Here is a 24,234-nt window from a genome sequence, read left to right on the forward strand (position 1 = left end):
TTTGATATAACGTCGCATTCTTTTAAATGATTGTCAAAGTAAAAGCACAAAATTCTGTACTTTTAAGTGAATGGTGGGTATAATGTGTATATAAGTGCTTATGTACGAAATAGAAATCTAAATTCCAAATAAATAGTTTGTCAACGAAAATATTCGTATCAAGAAATATGATTTTATAATTTAGTTATTTTATTTATATATTTATTATTTTTATTTGCTTATACTTATACATTTGGCATATTTTATCCAATTTTCCATATCGCACATGAGTTATACGGCGGCTTTTTATATGGCATAATTATTATATTATTTATATTCTACAGTTGAACAATTAAAAAACGTGTTAGAAACCAATCCTTAATCTCAGCTTATGCAATTTAGTATAGTATAATCTTAATCAGCCCGCTGTCGCGTGAAGAATTTCGTGTTTTTATACAATAAGACTCCTAACGTAAAGTCCAGTAAGTACCGCCTATGCTGCCCCAGTCATTGTCCCTCGTAAACCAATAGCTCTTTTTATGCATAATCGTATCAAAAATTAGGTTCCTAATACATAACTTTTGTTTATTTTCATAATATTCTGCCGCATACATTGACTATTGTTATTGACAACAGGTATACAAAAAGTCCCCACGAATCTTCTAATATAAATTTTGAATATCATATAATATCTAATAATTTTCTCTGATATAACAATGCCGTCTTTATCTTCCTATCGCAAATTTATTTATTAATTTATTTACACATCAAACTCTTCTAAAGTAAATTAACAGCCCAATTCAATTGACTCCCAGAAGTAAATGTTGTACTAATTATTATTACAAGCAAATAAAAAGTATATAAGACGCAGTAAACAAAAAATTCATGTGAAATAAATAAACAAATAATAACATTAAAAAATAATTCATGTCAAATAAGAGAGGAAAGGGGCATGTACATAATTACCCACCAGATCAGTACAGAACCAACTTGCAAGTAAACGCCTAAGCCATTGCAAATATTCAAAAGCTTGGCAATCGATAACAGTAAACAATACGAGTTAATTTTCGAATCATAGTGAGATGCTAAGATTGCGATTTAATTTAAACATGACCTTGCGAAAAAAGCGCGTATTAAGCATAGTTGTTTTGATATACTTTAAAGTCTTCAATATTGAGATTGTGATATAGACATCATCCACAACTCTGAGTGGATTAAACAGCTCATAATTATATTTTCATTAAGCTTCATTGTGCCTAGCGAAGCGATTAGTGGCATTAAAGCTTATCTCACCAAGTAACCAACTTAATTCAGAAGGAAACACCAAGAATAAATCTATGTTTCTCAAGTGACGACAAGGATAACAGAAGCAATCTATTCTCGAAAGAAGGCAGAGAAACAAGCCAAATTCTGAAGAGCAAACAGCAATAAATGCTTTTAAATGGATTCAGTTTTATCTACTTTAATACCTATCAAAAGGAGATCACACAACAGAGGCATACTCATGCGTTGGTCTAACCATTTATAGCCTTTTTGGAATATAAGGATCCTTAAGCCCATTGGACCACCTCTTTACTTAAATAGATTTCAATTGGCAAATTAGTCGAATAGAATCACTGAATCGATTAACGAATTTACGTTTTTTAATTTGTGTGACTTAATGAAATACTAAGTATTGTTTGACTTCCTCCTTGAGGAAGAAAGCCTCCTGCATATTTAGGTTTAATTTCATAAAATTTAATCAACACCATGTAACCAAATTATTTAAGTCAATTTGAAGCTAATACGATTGCGATTCCAAAGAGAAGGAAGAAAACAGTTTAACACACTCAGTGTATATTAAGATCTGGCTGGATTAAATCACCGAGGAGAGATCATTATTGTATGAATTAAATGAAAGGGGTCTTAACTGGCTCCTTGAGGGACACCAAATGTCACGGGAAATTCATCCGAAGTGGTGAAGATAAACCGCACCCTGAATGATTTGTTATGCTGATAAGGGGTTATCCATTTAACTAAGTATAAACGGAAGTCTGGAGTTTGAAGATTAATAACTTATGATTAACTAAGTCAAGCGCTTCACCAAAATCAGTATATACATAACCCTCGCGAGAACCACTAGAAAAACCCTGGAAACAGGGCAAGTAAAACTCAGGGCATTCGTAAGTTGATCTTTCTGTTAGGAAAGAATGAAAAATGTTTGAATGAAGAAATATAGGATTTGATAGCAAAAGCTGAGTAACAATTCGCTCAAACAATTTAGGTAAGACATTCAGCTTAGTAAAGCCACTACAGCTCTTAACGCTCAAATTTGTGAGTTGGAATAAGGAAACTACTCTTCCAACACAAAGCACTGACTAAAAATCTTTGAAATAATACCCTATAGCTCGTCGGAGCATGATTTGAGTATGCATAATAGAATGCAAGCAGGGCCAGGCGCACCATTACATTTTAAAGAACTCAGACCATGGAAAAAGCAAGAGTTATGCTAGTGTACAATTACGTGCTTCGTGGATTTAACGCTAGAATATTGCTACAGTTAAGTAACAAGCGGTAAAAGGATACTCGGGCAAACGTAAGATAATTGGCATGATTTTCTCAGCATACAGTATAAACATCGTTCACGCGTGCAACCTTTCTTTTTGAGATAAGTGAGAATAGTGTGGTCTAATATTACAAGATTTGGATTTCTCTCCTGAATTTGTCATCTTGAAAATCTATTTTGAAATGCGAAAGAAGGTTTCGACGGATAGATAGTTGCGTTCATGATGCCAAAAGTCGTAATGTGAACCGCAAACATCGCAAACTGCCCGTCTTTTTCTTTCTTTCCAAGTTACTTTAAAATAAATGTTATGAACATACCTAACATTCCTTAGGGTCTTTGTCACAAGCCTTTATTTAAAGAGCCCACTGTTCGTACTCGTCATTTCATAGATCAACTATAGCTTTTACAATAGTCAATCAGCAATAGACGAATTAAAAGTTATTTAAATAAAATTCAAATATTTGCACTTTCAATTTTATTTGCATTTTGCTACGAACTTATGTCCAATTGAATTGTTTGATTGATGAGACAATGATTTATCTTTTGCCGTAAACTTATTTGTTATTATTATTATAATTTGTTTAGACCAAAGAAATAAACTCTAGGACTAAAGGTAGGATCAGCTCTAGCCACTAAGCTGTCGCCCGCAAATTTATTTTAACAAATAACGAAAAAAACTATTAATAGAGTTTAAGAAAATATTTTAAACTAATTATTTTCCAATTAGCAGACCGAATAGTGTCTCTTTTGGAAACTGACATGTTTAATTGTAGCGCTTAGAATTCTATCCTAAATCTACATATTTTTAAAGCAAGCTAATGACAATTTGAAGAAGCAATATTCGCTATCAACTAATTTGGATAAATCGAATTTGTGTTACAAGGGATCTAATAAATTTGTATAGATGTATGCAGCGCCCACAAGGACATGAGATACAGCGACCTGTTATTACTTCCGTCCACACGCCTTATATAGTTATATCGACCTACAGGTCGTTTTTGATGAAATTTGTTGATCAACGTGGTTTTGACCAAGGAGGAATGATCTTGAAAATGCTTTAAATCGACTTTTTTCTCCAACAAAGCGAATTGCATTGGCAAGAATGTAGAACGGGTGAAAAGGCTATTGAAACAGAGTTAACTGATAAACAGCTGGCGCAAATATCTTGTACGACATTCTTGCTTAAGCGTTGTATCACACATGTGTGGAAAGGAAAGAAGGGAATTTAGAGAGCGTATTGTCATTGCTGTTATTTGCATTAGTAAAAAGAGGTATATAAAAAACCTAAAAAGTACGTTGCTTTGCATGTATACGCAACAAATGTGAATACATACATTATATACGAAAAAACGTTTCCGACGAGAATTCACAAAATGCAAATTTGTACCTTTTGTTCTCAGTTTTGTGTGTCAACTCAACGATAAAGGTTAGACAAGGGGAAGAGTGGGCAAGAAAAAGCTGGTAAAAAAGGAGAGAAATAAAAGAATTTTTAACGGAATTTACAAAAAAAAAAACACTTTAAAAAGTAAATCCTGGGGGAAAAAATTTAGCAAATTTATTTGATTTTTAGTGTTAAGAAAATAATGTATACAAGTTTTCTCTCAACGTGGAAATTGCTGTCGTTTAATAAAACGTGTTGCTGCGTGATACCGTTTAATGGATTTGTAATCAAGCGTTTTAAAGCAACTGCTTTAAATTTAGTTAAAAACTTAGAAGAGTCTACCAGCAAAGCCACTGTAACAACAACAACAACAACAAAGTATGCAACGACGTTATCTTGCGTACAAGCGCACCATCGTCAGCATAAACCTCAAGAACATGCAGTAGAATTAACAGTTAAGTGTCTCAATATTAAGTTTCCAGTTACTGGTCAATTAATTCAGAAAAGCATTGCTTTAGAGGTGAGAGATAAATTTTCATTTGATGTTTCAAAATTACATAATTACTTTTTAATAGTAGTGAGGCGAGCGCGCGATAGCTCTGCTAAAGGGTAGTTTATGGTATGTTTTTTGTTGAATGACTACACGAAGTGTTATGACACTAGTGTATAAAGAAGACAGAGTATTGATTTTGATTAGATATAAAAGAATATTTTATTGTTCAAATTAAACAAGATCTTGCCCTAACGATAAAAAGCTTCAGTCAAAATGAAAATTTAACAAAATATATCATATGTATTAAAAAATGTTATTGTCCGAGTGCAATAAAAATTTCAAAGTTATCTTTAAGATAAAATGTATGTATGTATTGCTTTTATGGAAACATCGATGGCGGTCGGTCTCGCACAGTCGCGAAATAAAGTTGAATTTAATTTTACCGAAAGTGCAAGGCCGTCATTTAAATGTCCGACACTGCTTCCCTTATTACCATTCCCAATTTATTCAGCTGATAGAATACGGAAATACTTATCTTCTTTTCATTCAAGTCAGGCCTGATATGACAGGTAGCCCAAAACGATAATTGACGTTCTCCAAATTTATCAAAACTAATCTTATTCTTCTTAGACTTTGCCTCCCTATAAAGGCTCGCTTTTCATAGATGCTCTTATTTTTAGATTGGGTGCTAATATCATAAAAATATTTTGTTGCCAAATGCTTATGTGGAATTGTGTGTAAAATGCTAGCAAAGTCTAGAACTTTGCCATCCAAATCCTCTGCATAAATTTAGTTCAAATATCATAAATATATTTTTTTTTAAAATGGTCCAATCCTATCCTTATTGACTTTTTTCTTGATACTCACCGGTGTATCAAATTTCGCTAATATACTTCAAAGACTTGCGCCTCGCAAGTTGAACGCAAAAATACATGAGCATACGAGCGGATACACAAGAAAGATTCAGAAAAAAGCAGGGAATTGTCGATCCTTTTGTCTTTTAACCACTGTGACATAAGATTGCACCATTTATGAAAATATATATGATAAGCAAATGCAAATGTGCTCTGATATAAAATACGAAATGCGACAAAGCCGATGTTTTTCTCTGGTGTTTGGGTTTAATAAACGAAATGTACTAAAAAGATCAAACCTAATACATTGATACATTGATTTAGGATTGTATGTGCTAATGTAGGCAACTAAACGATTGCAGTAATTTGAAAGAAAGGTTGTGAAATCAATGCAATTTCCGAAAAAGAATTGTTTTTTGAATACTAAATGGAAAGACATTGAAGCTTGTATATTCACTTCATTCATATTTCATTCTTACTTGAGGTCACAAACTAATTTCCAATGTTGAGCTCAATGTATTTTGCAGCATCCACGCGAACGTTTACAAGGCAATTCCTTGCACATGAACTTCTATGTTCGATTGTTGCAACCCCTCCTTGGAAATGCGACTCGGAGCCATTAATTCTTTCAATTCCTCAAAGATATACAGTTCTTGAGAAAAATGCATAGATATTGCGGTTCGAATTTGCTCTTACATCTTCAACTTCTGGATTCTAATGCCAGAGGAGCTCTATATGCCGAGTTGAATTTTTTCAGAGTAATTGCTCACTTACTGAGTTTGCATCAAACACATTTGGATAACGCTCGAAACTTTCATCGTACCAGTTCAGGTCTCATTTCGCATGGGATAATACGATGAATTTACTTAAAAGCAAGTAAGAAAGTAATTCGGATATGGCTGAATCTTGTACACCCGCCATCATTCACTTATCACTCCGCGGTGAGATAAAATTAGTATTGCACGTCACTGTTACTACAGCGGCAATAGAAATTTTAAGTGGATTACTAACAGGATTTATTTAAAATAATCAAATTCGTTTATCTTTGTTATATACATTTATAAAGATTTTGTATGAAATGAATAGTAAGCATCACTTAAATTGATCTTTAATTATTTTTTTATGTACTTACATAATCCAAATGTGTGAATTAGTTATGCATGCAAACATCCTTAATGTGATATCCTATATATACATCCGGCTTTAAATTTGTCGTTTACTTTCAGAGTGTCCATATTTACGTAAAACGTGGATAAAACCACCGATTTTTATAATGTGATGGCGTTTATCTCGACGAAAAAATTTATCGTAAAATTTTTGTAGGACATTAATTAAACAATCTTATAATGTTTGTGGTCCTGTGCTTAAAAAACAGCTAAGAATATTACATTGAGGAGAACGAGGTCCGTTTGTATATTGTCTATTGTAAACGTTCTCCGACGCAAAAAAAGGAAGCTGTCACCTTCAAATTTGTCAAAAATGTTGGAAACTCCTGAAGGCTAGTACTGAAAAGGGCCAATTGAGAATGCCTTTCCGCACCACGTATACTGAGAACCTTGGTAACGAAAGAAAATTATTTTTCTTCCTCACTACTCACAAATTAGAAAAGATAAACAGACAAAATTAAACATATATTCCATAAGCGGTGCTATGGTACGAAAATATCGTCTACAAAATTTAAAAACTAATTTGAAAAGGTCTAAACTAATCAAAGGGCAGGCTGGGCGCGTCCAATAATAGACAAAACTGAATTTAAAAGATTTCAGAATGCTGTCGTTCATAATCTATAAGTCATGAGCAAAATCTCATAAATATTAGCTTAGAAAAAAAAAGTTGCTTTCAGTTTAAACTCTAGTGGGGGCAAGTCGTTTGATAGATTTGCTTCGTTTTTATTATGAACTTGCATGCAAGTGCAATCTTCCCAACAAACTTGAAGCCGAGGCATTAATTTTTGTGGTCAGAAGAGTGTGAACAGGACACGTCTACCCAGACGTAAAGGTGGGCAGACATGGCTAGATCGATTCAAACTTTGATTTTAATGAAGAATATATGTGCTTAACAGACTTTTAATAAGATTGATCTAAGCTTAATAAAGATTTGCTGAAAGCCATTCTTGAGTTTTTTATTTTCCCTAAAATTTCAACATTAAATTTCTTTAAACTGGTATTGGTGTCAAATCTGTTCATTTGTAGTCGTTCCTTTGGTCAAAGAAAGTTCACATTTTAAAATAAGGCGTTATAGTCTCCATAGAATGGCCCTCAACGTAGTCCGATCCAATTTATCTTGAATAGTCTTCGCCCTTGGACCAAAACATGTCAGTGCGCTAAATTGTATTAAAATATCTTCAAAATTGCAGCCTGCAGGTTGAACACAAGGCAACAAAGCTTACTCACAGACAGACTTAATTAATTGGAAAATCGTTCTGAACTTGTGGGTTCTCAAGTCCTTCTGCGTTTTGCGTAAATGCGCACAAACTTAATTTTTGCGGCTTGTGCCACAAGCGGTAGGAATCAATTTTTGAGCATCCTTCCGTAGTATAACTCCTACGAAAAGTAAGCCCCTGTATTACGAAAAAGTGTTATTTTTCATATTTCATGATGTTAATTGTACAATGAGAGCAGTTTGACGCAAAAATTAGCTATGTTATATTTGGATAACATAGATCGATTCTAGTCTCAAGAAAAGCAAACTCTATGCCAAACACGTGCAATTGTTGATATATCATGGTGATTCGCATATTATGGAAATGTGTAAATGAAATTATTAGGTGAGATGGCGTAGGGTATCAAATGGCCGGCTTTGTCCGGCCTTGGTACTCTAACTTGTTTTAGTTGTTTTATTGATCACCCAGACGCATCTAATTTCGAAATACTTTCCAAGAAGAACGTATTAAAGTTTTTTCCCTTTTGGAGAGACGAATAATGTGATAAATTCATGTATGGGTGGATATTTTTACAAAGTTTACCATTAATGTGGTCCCACTCCAAAACATGAAGTGAGTCCAGCGTCGCTAGCGCAGAATCAACCATATGCTTTCTAGCGTGAGAGTTAAAGGTATAAGAGACTGTATCATTTGCTAGAAATCTTTGCGCAATCCTTCTGTTTGCTTGTTATAAGAATGGGCAACATAATGAGTTTGAGAAGTTCTATTTATTCAATACTTCATGTGAATTAAAACAATTTACAGGACGAATACTCCCTTAGACTGTGCTTAGGCATACATTGCGAAAGAAACCATTTTCGCTCTCTTAGTTTATTAAAAAAATAATTCATTTTTATAATTATACCCTACACCACTTGTGGGACGGGGTACATAAAAGGTTTAAAGTGAACCCACCTTATATTATATCGATGGATTCAGCATAATTTTCTGAACCGATATAAGCTCGTCTGTCCGCCTCTTTTTGTGTTTGTCGGTTTGTCTACCATTGTGATATCTTTCCACATATTATTGCGTTCAAACTGCAGGTCGTAAGTTTTGAGATATTTTGATGACATATGGTAGTTTGGTCAGAAGATGAATGCTATTGAAAAATTGTTAGGATCGGCCCGTTCTTTTCACCACACCCCCTATAACGTCCTATTCTGAAAAGTCGTTATATGAAAAAAAATTGTCATTTTCAAAATGTGCCGGCAAAAGTGACTAAGTAGTAGTATTTTGGCATCCTAAATTAGTGTGAAAATCTTGGACCGACTGGCAAAATTTCTTGAACCCCCTTTCGTATAACCATTCTTGCGGAAAATAAAGCTTTATATGGTAAAAAGGTCGAATTTGCAATATTTCACGGTGAAGATTGGCCCATAATAATAAATTTGACAAAGTAATCTGCCTTACAGAGTTTGGACCATGCAGATCTATTTTTTGCATACAAGGATTCCCGCGAAACGTAAACTTTTGTGTGCCAATATTCTGATTGCTAATTTTTTTGTGATTTTTTTTTTTGTAAATATGCTCATGATAGTAATTAAGTGGAAAAATGAACTGGAGATATCCCATGATATCTCAATTCTTCATGAGCGATTCAGCAAAAAAAAATAGACGGTCGTAAATTTGAATCCCATAGGCCTATTTTTTTGGACCCCCACCTATATACACGCCATCACGAAACGAAAATTCTATGGAGAGAAAATCTAACCTTCAAATATGTGTGTTTTTATGAAAATTATAGTTTTCCATGAAAATAATGTGTACTTTTTGTTGTATTATTACCAAAACGAGTGAGTAACTGTACCAGACGAAGTGGTGCAGAAGACGTCATCGTCGGTGTCGCTAGACTATAATGTCTTTACTTGTTTTTAAATAAAAAAAAAAAAATAATGTGTTTGAGATCCGGAAGTTTTAATTCTTTTAAAATTTTTGAAAACCGATTAAATAGAAACTTTAGTGCATTACTTACAATAAAATTGTGCGAAATAATCAAAATGATAAATACCGCATTCCTTGCATATCTATTTTTTTGTTCAAAGTTTAATATGAACTTATGGATTCGTATACAAATTAATTGCATAAAAAGTTTTGTGTAAAATTTAAATAAGCGTAGCGCGGGGAAATATGATTATCACAACGCTTAAGATAAACAAATATAAAAGTCAATATAAGAGAATGCTCTTCGAGTTTGTTATTATAAGATTTAGTTAACTTGCTTTGCAGCCAGCGTGGAATATATATAAATACATATAAATAGGGAAATCTGCCTATCTGGGCACATCCATTCATCCGGTTTTGCTAAAATTATGTATTCGGCCGCCTTTCAACTGAACGCGTCAAGTGTTGTATTTTAAACGTTTTCATTCTATGTTAAATATGGCGAGAGCAATGAATTTTCTTAAGAATCTATTTTATAATGGAAAATATCTTTAGTCAAAATATCGAACTCCCAATTATTAAAATTTTAAGACCCGACAGTTTTTTGTATAGTCACACGGAATAAAAATTCAGTTTCCTCCTTTTATAAAAACAGATTTTTTAATATAACTTATTTTGCCAGATTTAATAAGACTGATGGGGACGTTCTTATAGCCGCATCTTCATTTGGCATCCTGGCTCGATCATTTCTACCTTTTCAGAATGAATTCATGGCGGTTCTCGTGAGAGTCGCCTAGAGTACCGTCTTTATAACTTGCTCCTATATCGCCTCAATATCCGTGAAATGGTTGAATATATGAAACTACCAAATGTGATACGTGGACTTAGCGTTTTTATTTTGTAAAATATTTTCTGGCGTATTAGCGACGGCACCGAGTTGTTGATCCATCGGATCATCAGATAAATCAAATGACTACTAGGTATGTGAATATCAATAAGTTCTAATAAATTCGTTGAATAAACATCACCATTTATTAGCTTAAAGAGGAAGGTTACTCCCAACACTTCACGCCTTTTTTCGAGGGTAGGCAAATCAATCGGCTTCAATCTATCATTATAAGGTGGAAGAGATAGAGTACCTCCACCTTAAATAAGGATACCAAAGCAAACACAAAGAAGTCCCGTTGAACAATCTCCAAGAGATCAATATGACATATATAAGTACGAAGCCAAACTACCGACGAGTGTTCAAGAGGTGGCCTAACTAACGATATATGCAAGCACTTTGGATGGTATTGGTCTTTAAATTCTTTAGACCATCTTTTAATAAATCCTAGCTTTATTAAATGACACTTCAATATGAATGTCAAACTTGTGTTTTGAATCAACTCCTAAGTGTTTGTAATTGCAAACATTTTCCAGAATGTCATTATCAATAAGATAATAAGAAGGCGTCGTACTACACCATGTAAAAGACGTTTTCTTACATTTCTTTGAATTTAGCGCCATACCATTGGTCGAGCACAGGTTCTCCAAATCAGGCTGAAGAAGCTTAGTACCATATTTTGAGTCAAAACAGAGGGACAGATTGTGACATGGATTTAACGTGGGTACCTGCCATGATGACTTAACCCCACAGTGGCCCAAGGCACACAGGTTATTTAAGCGTAACCCACTCCCTCCAGCTAGTTAGACAATCCCTATAAAATAGGGGCCTAAACAACACCAGAGTCCAGATTGCTTATTGGGTATGGCTCAATAAAACTCTGGTCAGTGTTGAGGCCTATCCTCACCTCGATTTGTTCCACTTTGGCATTGAACAGTGAAAACCACAACCAGTACGAATACTCCCCGAAGGGCCGTACACAAGCAGTCAGGGCTCATATTGATCAACTGCTGCGTTAAAAAGGGAATAGACTTGTTCCACCGTAGTTTCTAAAAGATTGCAGTTAATCAATATTGCCACCATTACCCGCAGGCATTCGTGAATATTTCATTCAAAAGCAAAAAGGTTAGGAAAGCCTTTCGTCAAATCCCTTTTATATCATTTATTCATATAATTTACTCGTATAATTTTTCATAGATTTAATAATAATAAATCTCAGTCATCTTATTTTATTAATCATTCATATAAGATGACATAGTATAAGAGCAATTATTTTAATTTCTTTCACATTACCCGCAGGCATACATGGCTTTGTGAGCGTCCTCCTAACCCCGTGGTGCTTAAAGTTAGGCTATAAAGCCATTAGCATTACTTTACGAAACTGAACGGTGTCAGACCACTCTTGCCTTCGGATTAACCGTACAATCCCGGCTAGCCAAAACCGGACTACCCTTCATCAAAATATTTAAGCTTCGGGCATTGCACTGACATGGAGGGATAACTACCATGCACTCACTAATTACTACGTCTACTATTTTTACGTAACCAGTGACCAGCTGGCTTTTTGGTTAGAATTTCCTTGGTAGTAATTAGCTTCTTGAGTAAAGAGCTCATCTTCCAGTGAACCCCTAAGTCATCTCTCAGGAAACTAGTTATAGTAGTCCAAAGCCTTAAACCCTTTTTCGCCGGCCGAAGCCGTTGCCCGGGGATCACCACAAGGAAATGAGTGTTTCGGCACATCTATGCTCCCCCTAAAGCATAGTATACCAACCCACCCCAGAGGGAAAGTTTTACATCGTCTCCAAACATTAAAACCCGGGAATGTTGAATGCACTCCGGAAGGTCATTCGCTTATAAAATAAATAAAAGCGGGCTAAGATGACTACGCTGAAGAACACCAGGAGTGACATCAATTACTCTGGATTGACAATAGCTCAGCACCACCCGTTGGATGCGACGATAGAGATAACTACTAAACTAGGCAAAGATAAGTCCGAAAAACCAATGCGATGTGCTATGATCAACTGACTATAATCGACTCTCTCGAAAGCTTTGGAAAAGTCTTTGAAAATAACATTAGTTTGTTTATGATCGGAGAATGGCTTGTAAATTCGATTACCTAACTCCAAAGATTGGTAGCCGTTGACCTTCCTTTTAGAAAACCGTGCTGACATTGCATTATATTATTGATGCCAAAACCGGAGTAAGCCTTTTTGCTATTAGTAATTTAATTAGTTTGGGCAGTGCACTAAGTTTGGCAATTCCCCTGTAATTCTCAATAAGTCTCCGAGAACCACTTTTATAAAAAGGTAAAATAAAGCTACTCTTCCAAATCGACGGTAAAAACCTTTTTTCTTGGTTTTAAGGTTGACAATGCTATAAATATTCTTCTTCAGCAAAGACATAGGCAAAAAATTGTGCAAAACCGTTGGTTATTGCAAACACATTGGATGATTCGAAATCTCCAAAGCTCATGACGGAAGGACATCTTTCTAATTTTCGTTTGAAATTTACGAATTTGAAAAAAGCCCTCGGATTTTTAAGGAGTTTACATTGGGTTGCCTCAATAACATTGGATTAATAACTTGCTTGTTGCAGTTGTAGACATAGAAGGACTAACCAAAGATGAGGGTAAATTAGGATTAACTGTAAATAACTCCCCCAACAGTTTTATGCAGTCTGTCATTCCTAAAGAACCCAAACTCTGAGAAAAAAATCTCCCCGTCGAACATCCGTGGCTTAAGCCAACTTTCTGTAAATGCTAACCCAAGGTAATCGGAATTACACAGCACTTACAAACACATTGCATAGTTTCGTATTAAGATCACGAACATTTTGATACAGTATTTCCGACACATGCCAGCTACCAATTAGCTTTTTGCCTGATGAACTGACCGCTGCACAATCACCGCAGCAATATTTTGTTGCCGGCGTACGAATACTTTAATTAAAATCCCTTGTGGCCAAAACTTTGCTGACATAATACGCTCAAAAAGGCTGCCGCAGCAATAATCTTGAATGAAGCAACATCACTCCGTGGTGCCGATCTAGTCTTAAAAATTCTACATTTCCTTGCACCTTCCACTAAGAGCTTATCTCTTAAGTAGTTCACAATCGCTTCCTTGGGGGCGATAACCGCGACACAAAAACAGATTTACGTGCGGGTAGCACTTTCAATTGATGGGAAACATCAGCGGTATTTCCCTCTGAAGCCTCTTAGTAACATCTCTCCGGTAGACATAGACTCCTTCAACTGTTCTTTCCTTTGCCCATTGGCACCTATCGATGGGACGCAGGCAATAGAAGCATCGTGTGAACCATTCGCCGCAGTGAAGGATGCCGCGCTGGTTGATGCATTCAACGATGCTGGCGGTAGTTGATGTTGAGCACTTCACTGCCTCAGCATAGCTAAGCCTCGGGGGGCTAAGCGCCACTATCTCCTTATTTTTACGCAGGGCCAAATCACGAGATATATCCCGATAACCATACCTCTCACATAACCAACCCGTCATGTATAAGTCTGAATCGGAACTCGTTTTTGAGTTAAATAGACAATACCAAGAACAAAATCTGTAACTGTCCTTGTCTATATTATTGGAATATTTAATTCAAATTATTCCGCCTATTGTTAACAGTGGTGATAACTTCACACATGATGGTTTGCAGCAATTGCTGCACAACTATTTTTTCACATAGGCAAATTTTTATTGCCACCAGTTCCTCTCAAGCATTTTTCTTCGTGAAAATCTCATAGACCAAAGTCGTAGCTGACGATATGCTTGTTGTGACGCCTAGTGCTCCAAAATATTTTCAATACATTTTATAAGATAGCGCAATACCACGAAACGCCGAATTTCAAGTTTCAAACGTGAAACCCATCACGAGTGAGAACGTAAAATCTTAAGTTCAGGTATTTGACTTTTTATTCCAAAAAATCACTTAATTATTATAAACAAAAGCGCACAGAAAAATTAATCAACCGTCTACAGTAGAGTTGCCAAATCGATTTTTTTTCTTGGTGCTCTGTTCGCCAATACTTTTCGTTTCAACATGTTGAACATATTGTGAATAAAGCTTGATCAATACTAGGCTTTATTAAATGGTGAAAGAGGAAATTCGGTTACACCTTACGAAGCGACTATATACGAATTTGGAGCGTCCTATACTGGAATACACTTTGGTCGAATGATCACCCAATCCGTACAAAAGCAATTCCTGTCCTTTATGCTACGAAATTCATGTGAGGACCTACAGGTCCGTGTTCGTCAGTTAATGAGATTGACTTCAATGGTCTCCTACCTCCCTCGAGGAGCTACAGTCTTATGAAACTTACCTTTAGTTCTTAACGTTCGCGATACCGTACTTAAACGAAACGAATAGTTTATCTTTGGCATGTTTGCCTTGAAATAATTCTGCATGGTTTATTCTCAATCCATTGGTTCGGTTATGGATTGGCTCCAAAAGTACTATATATTGTTGCATTCCATAAATTCAATTGAATGCTGACTCACTGTAAACGTACTCCTGGCGCCTAAAACTTCAACTATTTATAATTTACGACCCAAGCACAATATTTAGCCCAGACATAAACCAAATTTTCCTCTCCAACACCCTAAATCAATCATTATTTGCGATTAATTTTAAGACAAATATGTTTTCTGATTTGTTTTGTAATCGTTCTCATACGTTCGTAAATTTGCTGTACATAAAACACAATACAATCTAATAATTGCATGTAACTGCGGCAGTAAGCAGTTGGAAATTAATATAGTGTATACTATGAATCTCCAAGCGAATCTCTAAATCTGATTTTTATAGGCTTTAAGAACATCTGCACAACCGTTAACATTTTGACAGTAACTTCTGTCAACAATTAATCTGAAATGAAGGTTCAAAGTAATTCACGTCAATTTGCGTGTGCAAGTTTATCCGAACTTTCGTATTTATCCGGAGGGAAAGCGGGGGAATGTTACCCATAGGCAAACAAATATCATTATGTTCTGCATTGCGATAATAAATATAATACATGCGTCAAACAAGACGCTAGTTAATGTGCACAAAGAATATTTGGAGATTTTTCAGTGTTTTTATTTATTTTCAAAAACATCCTAACTTTTCACGCAAACTTGTTATATGTATTAAATATGTTTAAGCACATAAATTGTAAATTCTTTATTTTCTTTAAATTCGAAACCGCATATATGTACACATGCAGAGAAAATAAAAACAAATAAATATGGAAAAAAAAAAATTATTTGTCTGTGTAACTGTAGATCACATGTATGCCTTCCAACTTACGTGCGGATATTATTATTATTCTTCTTTAAGAATAAACAACGGATCTCTGTTTCAATTTTTATTTACTTTTGAAATGCGTTTTTCCGTGTTAAGCGAATTCTATTCAAGTAATTCTAACCTTTTTTCAAATCAATAAAAAATAAATCATTACCTTATATAATTATTTCCAAACTTTTTCAAATTTTTACTTTTAGCAAAAACTTAAAACCCCACATTTGTTGCATTTAGTTTCTACCAATCGCAAACTATCCTTCTACGACACTAGCAATGCTCCCTCAGGCGAAGATACTTTCAGGTAAGTAATTTTGATGTCCTTTAAATAAGAAACATGAGATTATCTCAAACAAAAAAGGAAAGCGCTGAATTGTCTTGGACAGCTCAAACAGTTTTTCATTTATGTCTTTTATTTAGAAAGTTTAGATGATTGATGAAAAATTTGTGAAACTATATTCAAAGTTGAAATTCGTTTTGATGTTTTCTTATTTTTCCCAAAATCTATTTGTGAAATAACGTTAGTTTATACGGGAAGGCAATTCCAAATCTTTTGGTAAGCCGCGCATAAATGTACTATGAAATAAAATTATATACATATATATATATATATGACATGATATATATTTGTCATATATATATATATATGACATTAAACTTATTGAAACGTATGTATGTTTGGTCGGAATATGTAGTAAACCTTTTTTTGAATTTTTTATGGTTTGTGTAACAACTGCTGATTTCGGGCGACGAAAGGGTTTCGCATCATCGATATTCTTGCGGCGTTTGGAAAGGTAAACTACCGGTAACAGCACTGTGGTGAGACGAATATTAACTATCCTACACTATCTCGACTAGTAGAGTTATTCATTAGTTTTGGTAATGATACACCAAAAACCACACATTATTTTCATGAAAAGTATTCCTTCATATGAAAGCCTACATAGTGGAGGATGTTAGGTCACACGGCGTGATCTAAATTTAGCAAACTTGATTTACTGCTGTAACATGCAATATAGTTTTAAACTTTTTTTTGTATAAATGCCTTCAGCAACGCACGCATGTGTTCCGGGTTATTGTCGTTAGCAATGTGAGCGCTGTCGCCATTCGAATGCATTTGTTCTTCCAATTATTTTAAAGTAATCTGTGCTTACAGGAGCAAACAATGTTAATACAAACAGATTGCCTGACGTATAAGAATCATGGACTTTGTTGATAGAGATGGAGACACTGGTCAATTATGGGATTACTCCGAAACGGTTCTAATAAACAGAAATGTACAACAGGTCCAATGTAGCACGACTTCTCCAATTCGCCAATTCAATTTGCCTTATTAGAAAGAAGATAATATTAGAAAAAAACAAACAAAAAGGAATCGAAAGTACTATTAAACTAGCACCGAAATAGCGCGTTTTTATTTATATTTTTTTGCGGTCAGCAGATTATTATTAAGAGATAATATTTAATACAATTATATATACATAAGTTAACCATATAAATTAATTGAATATTTAAATTTATACATTCGATAAACACAAACCAAAGAACAATAAGAGTAAACTCACCCAATACTTAAATTCTTACAATGAATGCGCATTCTTGAAAAAAATTTATTTAGGAAAAACTAACTAAAGAAAAAAACAAATTTTGAAATTTCAATAATGTTGAATTTTAACATCTTTTCTTTATTTAAATTCAAACAATTAATGAATTAATTTCGTATATTAACACGCTTTTCCTTTCCAAAGTTTAACAAAAGACACAAATAGTCAATTTATAATTTTAGCACGTTTTTTAGTAATATTTTTCTTTTAAAATTCGATATCATAGCTTTTATTTTTAGATGCACTCAGTCGAAGGGAGCAAACTACGGCATTTCATTTTGATTCAAAATGCAGACCTTCTTAATTTTGTTTCTGTTTCTATCTGTCGTTATTCGTTAATTTCGATTGTTTTCTAAAATTTTTCTGTTTTCCTCACAACATTTCGGTAAGAACTCTTCACTTCACCTACCTCTTCTCAAAAACTTCAATCTAAAAGAAAGCTTACATTCGAAAAACTTTTTTTTTTTCTCTGCGAAACTTGATAAACTAAAATCAAAGTGCAGTCTTTACACTTCTTAAAAATTTTATTATATTTTAGTTTCCTTACCGTCAATTCTTTTGCTAAATTGCTACTATGGATCAAGTTTTATCACAAAATATTAAAAATTAAACATTTTTATTTAAGAGCTTCCTAATCATGAAAAATTTTACTTGGTCTCCAAGAAATAGATCCATGTGGTTCGAGTTTGGTCCACTTCATTTTTACATTAAATTACTATCAGGAACACATTTTCATCATAAAACAATTAGGCTTCTTCGATATATAAGGGCTTCTATTTCCTGAAAATGCTTGTGCGCGGGAGTTCAATTTCGGTAAGACTGACTTTTTTGCTAATTTGCTATTACGAACCAATTCTCACTATGAAATATTTTCGTAAGAGCGCTTAAATGAGCGCGGATTGGAAAAAATGGCCCCAGTCAACTCAAATTGAACAGAAATATATATCTACAGATATCAGATAGACAGATGTACGGGGAAACTTAGATCGATTCAAAAAATGATTCTGAATCGGTATAATAAAAGGTGGGTTTTTCTGAGTGTTACGTACTTAAACTTAATATAGCCTGTATCACAAGTGGTCATAATCATCATATGAAAAAACTGCAATTTTTTTTCAAAATTTCTATACAAAACTCGCTTTCATGTAGCCGTTCCTACAGAAACTGAATTTATATATAGTAAAAGGGTATAATTTTTAAAATTTCATGATGAAAATTAGCATGTCTAAGTTTTGGTATATTGTTATCTGAAACTACATGAAAACTGCAAAGGTAGTGTCCTTAAAACCATTTCAACTTATAAACTAATGATCGGAATTTCGTGAAGTGTTGAAACGTTTGCTTTGAAGGCTGGTGCTATTTAAATAGTGGCGATATTTATATATCATTAAACGAGTTTATTGAGTGATGTTTTATACATATGCCCTTTTTTTAAGCATGGGTGGTATGGATTCGTATTTACTTAACCACAACATTTCGCATATCAAGAGAACGATGTCACTAATACGAATTGTTGCATGAATTTTAATTCTTGAACTATTTCCATATCTAGCTGTCATTGGATTGGATTAGTTTATTAACGATCCAAAGTCCCTGCGCATTCTTCTTTTTTCATAGATATTTGGCAATATGGAACTCCACTTTGCAAAATAATTTAGGCTTTCATAGGTTTTACTGATTATCGGCTACTGGTTATTAGGATATTCGGAGTTTTCTTCTATTTCGGCTAAGAATTGTGTGAGTATATCGTTAGTAACTACTAGTCCATATTTTAAAATTTTAGGCATTGTATAAAACGTAGCGCATAATGATAAATAGGATAGTGCTCTCATATTTCCTATTAAATTTCCCCTGTCTTATGCATTTGTAATTATCTCAAACAAGATGTGATGCAACTAATTTACTCTGTTCTAATAAACTATAATAATAATAAATAGGGATCCCTTCCAGCGAAAAATTGGCAATGTATTTCACTATAATACGCGGAAGTTGTCCCTTTTTAGATTTTATATAATTGATATTTTTTAAAGAGTTGAAAATAAGCGGGAGGTTAAACTTACATCATTTTGTGCCTATTGTTTTATAAAATTGAAAAATACGAACAATTAAAGAAATGAGGAGTACGTCTTTTTTTTTAAATCTGTTCAAGTTCTGCGTTAACACTGAACGACTAATTGAATACTCTGCAGCATATTGTATAAAAATACCGGGTAGGTGTAGTGTTTTCTTTTCAAATTATTTATGCACGCGATAACCCGGTCTGGCTCGTCGGATTAGTGTGGGTGAAGAAGTCTAACTTGAAAGAATTATTCGCGTTACACAAAAAAATTTGTTTATTATTTTATTATTATAAATATTAAATTATTACTTTATTTGCGCGCATTATTTCCCTTAAAATTTATAATTACAACGAATCGACATTTATAATGAACGAATACATAGTCATCCTAACTGATGCCTATTCTTAACATATTATAATGCTTTCCTCCGGAGATCTTACCAAATAATTTCGAAATAAAAGTAAACTAATTTGTAACTTTAAATTAGTTAATTAAGCGAACACGATATTTAAAAAGAATTTAATAATTTAGAAGGCACAACAAGAAAATTTAAATTGATGAGTAAAAAAAATTATATTTTTTTGTTTTAATTAACATTGAATTACAATAATACAATAAATTTAATTTAGTTATAAGGCGAGAAACGAAATTAATATGATCTTGGCGAGGATGTGTCCTCGATGATGCGCATTATCGATGATTCATCAGGATCTTTAACAATAATTCAATATAATACGAATTACATACATGTAAAAAAAACTTATGTTTAATTTATCTTTGCTTCTTTGAGAATCCGGTAGTTCCCGTGCCAATCAGAAAAATCCCGTCCGCTTAGACGTATTAATTGGCCAAGCTAGGTTTCTTGATTATTTCACAAATTTTTTTCAAAGTTACGTAACGAATCTTATTCGTTTAGCGAAACGCATCAAGACCAATACAGTCTTTTTGATTATTTCATCAAAATTTACGAAACGACTCTTTTTCGTTAACAACACGTACACACATCAAGTCAGTCTTCTTGATTGTCACCACGAAATTTACTTAGCTAATTCTAATAAAATGTGTACGTTTAGCAAAACGTTGTTTTTTACGTCGTCAGGCCTACTTTTTATAGCAGCGATTTTAGTAAGCTGTCATTCTATTTGCAATAGCGAAAAAATTATTTAGAATGATCTTATCATTTAACAGATTTTTGATAAACGTTTTTGTTTTCTCCACCATCTATTCAATAGAAATCTTGACTTTTTACTCCCATCACATTTTTCTTTTTTTTTACAATCTTTTCAACAACTGCGCAAAAACCTTTCTTTCCCCTTCTTCCGATAATTAAAAAAAAAATCATTTCAGAAAAATTTATTTTTATTTATTTCTTATGTAGAATATAATGGTTCTTATGGGTCTATATAATTAGATTCTTATGGGTAAAAGTTTCGGTGTTAGCGCTTTAGAAACTCACGGGGAGTATTTTACTAAATGTGTTGTTAAATACTGCTTGTTACTATTTTTAAAAAATATTCAAATAGAGCAATTAACGCGAATTACGAATTGTGTTGTACTATTTTATTTTTTGATTTAATCTGTGCTAATTAAATTTAAAAATATTTTCCTAAATGTTTTTATTTTACAAAAAATAAAAAATATTTAGTTTATACCGTATTGTTGATATCCACTAACTACAGTCATAATTTTTATGGAAAAACTTAATTAAATTTGGACAGGGTATTTTTAATCATTGCGTTAAAAAAGACTTCCAAAGTTTTTGTATTAATTCTTTACAAAACTTTTACATTAGCTTATCAGGTCCACGAATTTTGTTAATTTAAATTGATTTATTAGACTCACGCATCTTCCCACAATGTAAATCTTTAGTTATAAATGAGGACCAGAGTTGCAACATGCTTGAAATAAGAAGTATACAGAATGAAGTAGAAAGTAAAATAAAGAGCAGTAGTAGATTGTAGATTGTTGTTCATTCTCAACAAACTTGAAGGGTGGGTTTGAAAAAAACTACAAAGACTTGACACATATGCCAAATGCACATAAGTCATAGGTTGAAATAGTCTTTTCACAGTATTATTCTTCTTTCTCACGGCAATATTTGTGTCAAATGAATACCTTTTACTGCAATCGCATTTGCGTCATATAAATGGGAACGAAAAACGGATTTATTTTTACATTTCTAAACACAAAAGGCTATGGAGACACTCCGTCCACAATCGCAGCGAAATCAAACCGCTTTGGCAAGAGAATGGTGCTCTGTTTTCGAAGGGACGGGAAGAGTATGATCTGTTATGAACTGGTAAAGCCGGCTAAAATGATTAATACCATACGGTACTAATCCATCCATTGGACATAATTGGCTCGCGACATGTTAAAATTACTCAACTGTGAAGTGCATTACTTAACATGAAAAGAAAGTCTTTATACGACATCGAGGTATAATTTTTGATATATTATGACAGAGTGAGGTAGTTAATAGACAGACTTCACGACCGCAAGGAAAACAAAAAAAACAGTTCAGATCGATTTTCTATCAGTGGTAGACATTTTGCTAATTTTTTAAAGGAAAATCTTGAGATGAAGTCTATTTTTTAGGATAAAATTCCAACTTGTGTGGTGGTGTGCAAATTGATTTTACGTTTGCCATTAAGGCTTACCTATGCTAGTTATATGCAGAAGATGGCCATTAGTTTCTTTAAAATTAATTTTTTTGTGCTATTATTTCTCCAACCAGTCTGTAGTGTTGTCCAAGGAAGTTTTCTTGTACAAGGAATGAGACAGCGGAAGGTTTGACTTTTTAAACCTAAACTGGCTTAAGACAAGCCTACGGGACATGCGGTAGGGAATCTTCATTTTTTGACAAGGTGCTTCGAACTTCCTTGAATATTGAAAAAAATTTTTTACCTAAGATAAATTTTTTGTTTGCTTTCGAGCCTTTCGTCCGAACGCTCCGAAAAGACCACCTGTATGAAGTAATACCTGCTGAAAAACGACAGTCTAATGTTAATAGCTATTTATTGGAACTTTTCGAATATAGGATCATCTGGTAGCAGTTCGGTTCCTGTTGACAACGCGACGATCGCACAACATTAACAGTCATTTGCCTTAATGTTTCAAGGTAATGTTGATTATTTTGGAGAAAATGTTAGTTACAGTTAGCTTTCGATGCTGTAAATAACCTTAAGATGTGTGCAGCTAAGCAGGAACAATTCACTGCTTTAACGCAATCATCTCCTAAATATTTATGTATAACTGTTAAATAATAGATACAGCAATGCTTAAAGCCATGTTTTGATTGAGTTTTTTGATTTTTTAATCAACAATAGTGTCGATATATGTCTACTTTCTGAAACTTGGTACATTATTTTGTCCGCACTACTGTTAGGTGGAGCAGTTGCAGTCTTAATTCATAATAGATTAATATTTTATGAAATTCAATCAATTACCGATGTGACTGAAACAATCGGCTTGAGTATTCGCGGTGTTAACGGTCACTCTACGCTAGAGTCTATTTTTCTGGTGGATCGTGCTCGCATGAGCTTAAGTTCAAATTGAAAAAGAATCTACCTAAATTTTTGTACGATTTTGTTATTTGTGGCGATTTAAATGTTAGACATTGCAATTGGTGCTGCACAGTAGCAAATTCCTGTGTGGAAATCATAACATTCTCTATAGTAAGTATATTAAATACCAACGAACCTACCTACATTCCATTTGTTTGCAGATCTATACTTTCTTTTTTGGACTTAGACTTGACTAATATAACGTTGCTTATTTCCGAATTGCAAACTTCAGGTGACCACTTCAATTTTCTTTTTTCCTCCAAAGTACTCATAAAAAACAATTTTAGTAATGGCTTCAATTTTCACAAGTGCCAACTCTACATCCACGACAGTGACTATAGCCGACTGTAAACATAACAAACACTATTCAACGATCAGAGCCCAAAAGCTTTGCCTAGATTGACATTTTTGGGCTACTCAAGGGTGTACTGAATTTAATTAATTTTTACAGACAGCATTGGCGTTGTTATCGCCAACAAGTCGGCTGTATAAACGCTCTTAATTACGCGTCCCCAGCGAGGAGTGAAACTTTTATGCTTGAAAATGCATTATAAGTCAGTAAAATATATGCTTTAGATAAAGCAAGGAATTCATTTTGGACTATAGGCAAACTGCTGCGTGAAAAGCGCCACTGCGCCACTTGAATATCAAGTTGGGCGTAAGATTTTTGCAAAATCTCTTGTAGCTTAGGCAAAAGAGCTTTTCAACCTCTAGAATATTTTCCAAGCATACGGAAAACGGCTAAAATCATTCCCATCCCTATACCAGTAAACCGCCAAATGATGTCACTAGTTATCGACCCACAAGTCTATTGAGCTCTCTCCCAGCAAGAACTTTTAAAGCGTGATTAACGAAAGACTATTTAAACTCAGTGTAACGCTTCGCACCAGCTAGTATGCAATTGCCACCGGAAACAAATTTGGTTTTAAGCAATCCATTTAGTTTTAATTGTGGTTGGTATAATAATCTGATTTTTAAAATACCACTTTTTGAATTTAAATTAATCCGGACCCTTTTTTCTGAAACATATTTCTGTGTACGTTTTCTAGATGAACTTTCTGCTTTTTTACATACTTTCTACCTACTTCTGTAAGAACCTGTGTTGGGTCTAATTTTGTATTCGGTTTTCTGTTCTGACTTCGCTAAACTTAATAATTTTCACATTGGTATTTAGCCATCGCATGAATGTGATTGTGGAATAGCTAACAATTAGCAAATTGCGATTGCTTTAATAAATTAAAAATAACCTTTGCTTTCTCCGTTCATCTAATTTG

The 24,234-nt window shown here is 33.8% G+C and overlaps 1 protein-coding gene across 4 annotated transcripts in view; it reads left to right on the plus strand.

Moving 5' to 3' along the window:
• The first annotated feature begins 3,918 nt into the window (after window positions 1–3,918).
• Window positions 3,919–24,234, plus strand: part of LOC119642860 (glutaminase liver isoform, mitochondrial) — a 35,837-nt gene continuing 15,521 nt past the window's right edge. For 3 of the 4 annotated variants that reach the window (XM_038042154.1, XM_038042155.1, XM_038042156.1), the window contains exons 1-2: window positions 3,919–4,425; window positions 15,937–16,037. In XM_038042154.1, the coding sequence (XP_037898082.1) occupies window positions 4,108–4,425; window positions 15,937–16,037 (419 nt within the window). In that variant the 5' untranslated portion in view covers window positions 3,919–4,107. The remainder of the gene's footprint in view (window positions 4,426–15,936; window positions 16,038–24,234) is intronic. The other variant, XM_038042158.1, reaches the window with a different exon arrangement.

This window comes from Glossina fuscipes, unplaced genomic scaffold (genome assembly GCF_014805625.2).
Source record: "Glossina fuscipes isolate IAEA_lab_2018 unplaced genomic scaffold, Yale_Gfus_2 263, whole genome shotgun sequence".
NCBI classification, from domain to species: domain Eukaryota; kingdom Metazoa; phylum Arthropoda; class Insecta; order Diptera; family Glossinidae; genus Glossina; species Glossina fuscipes.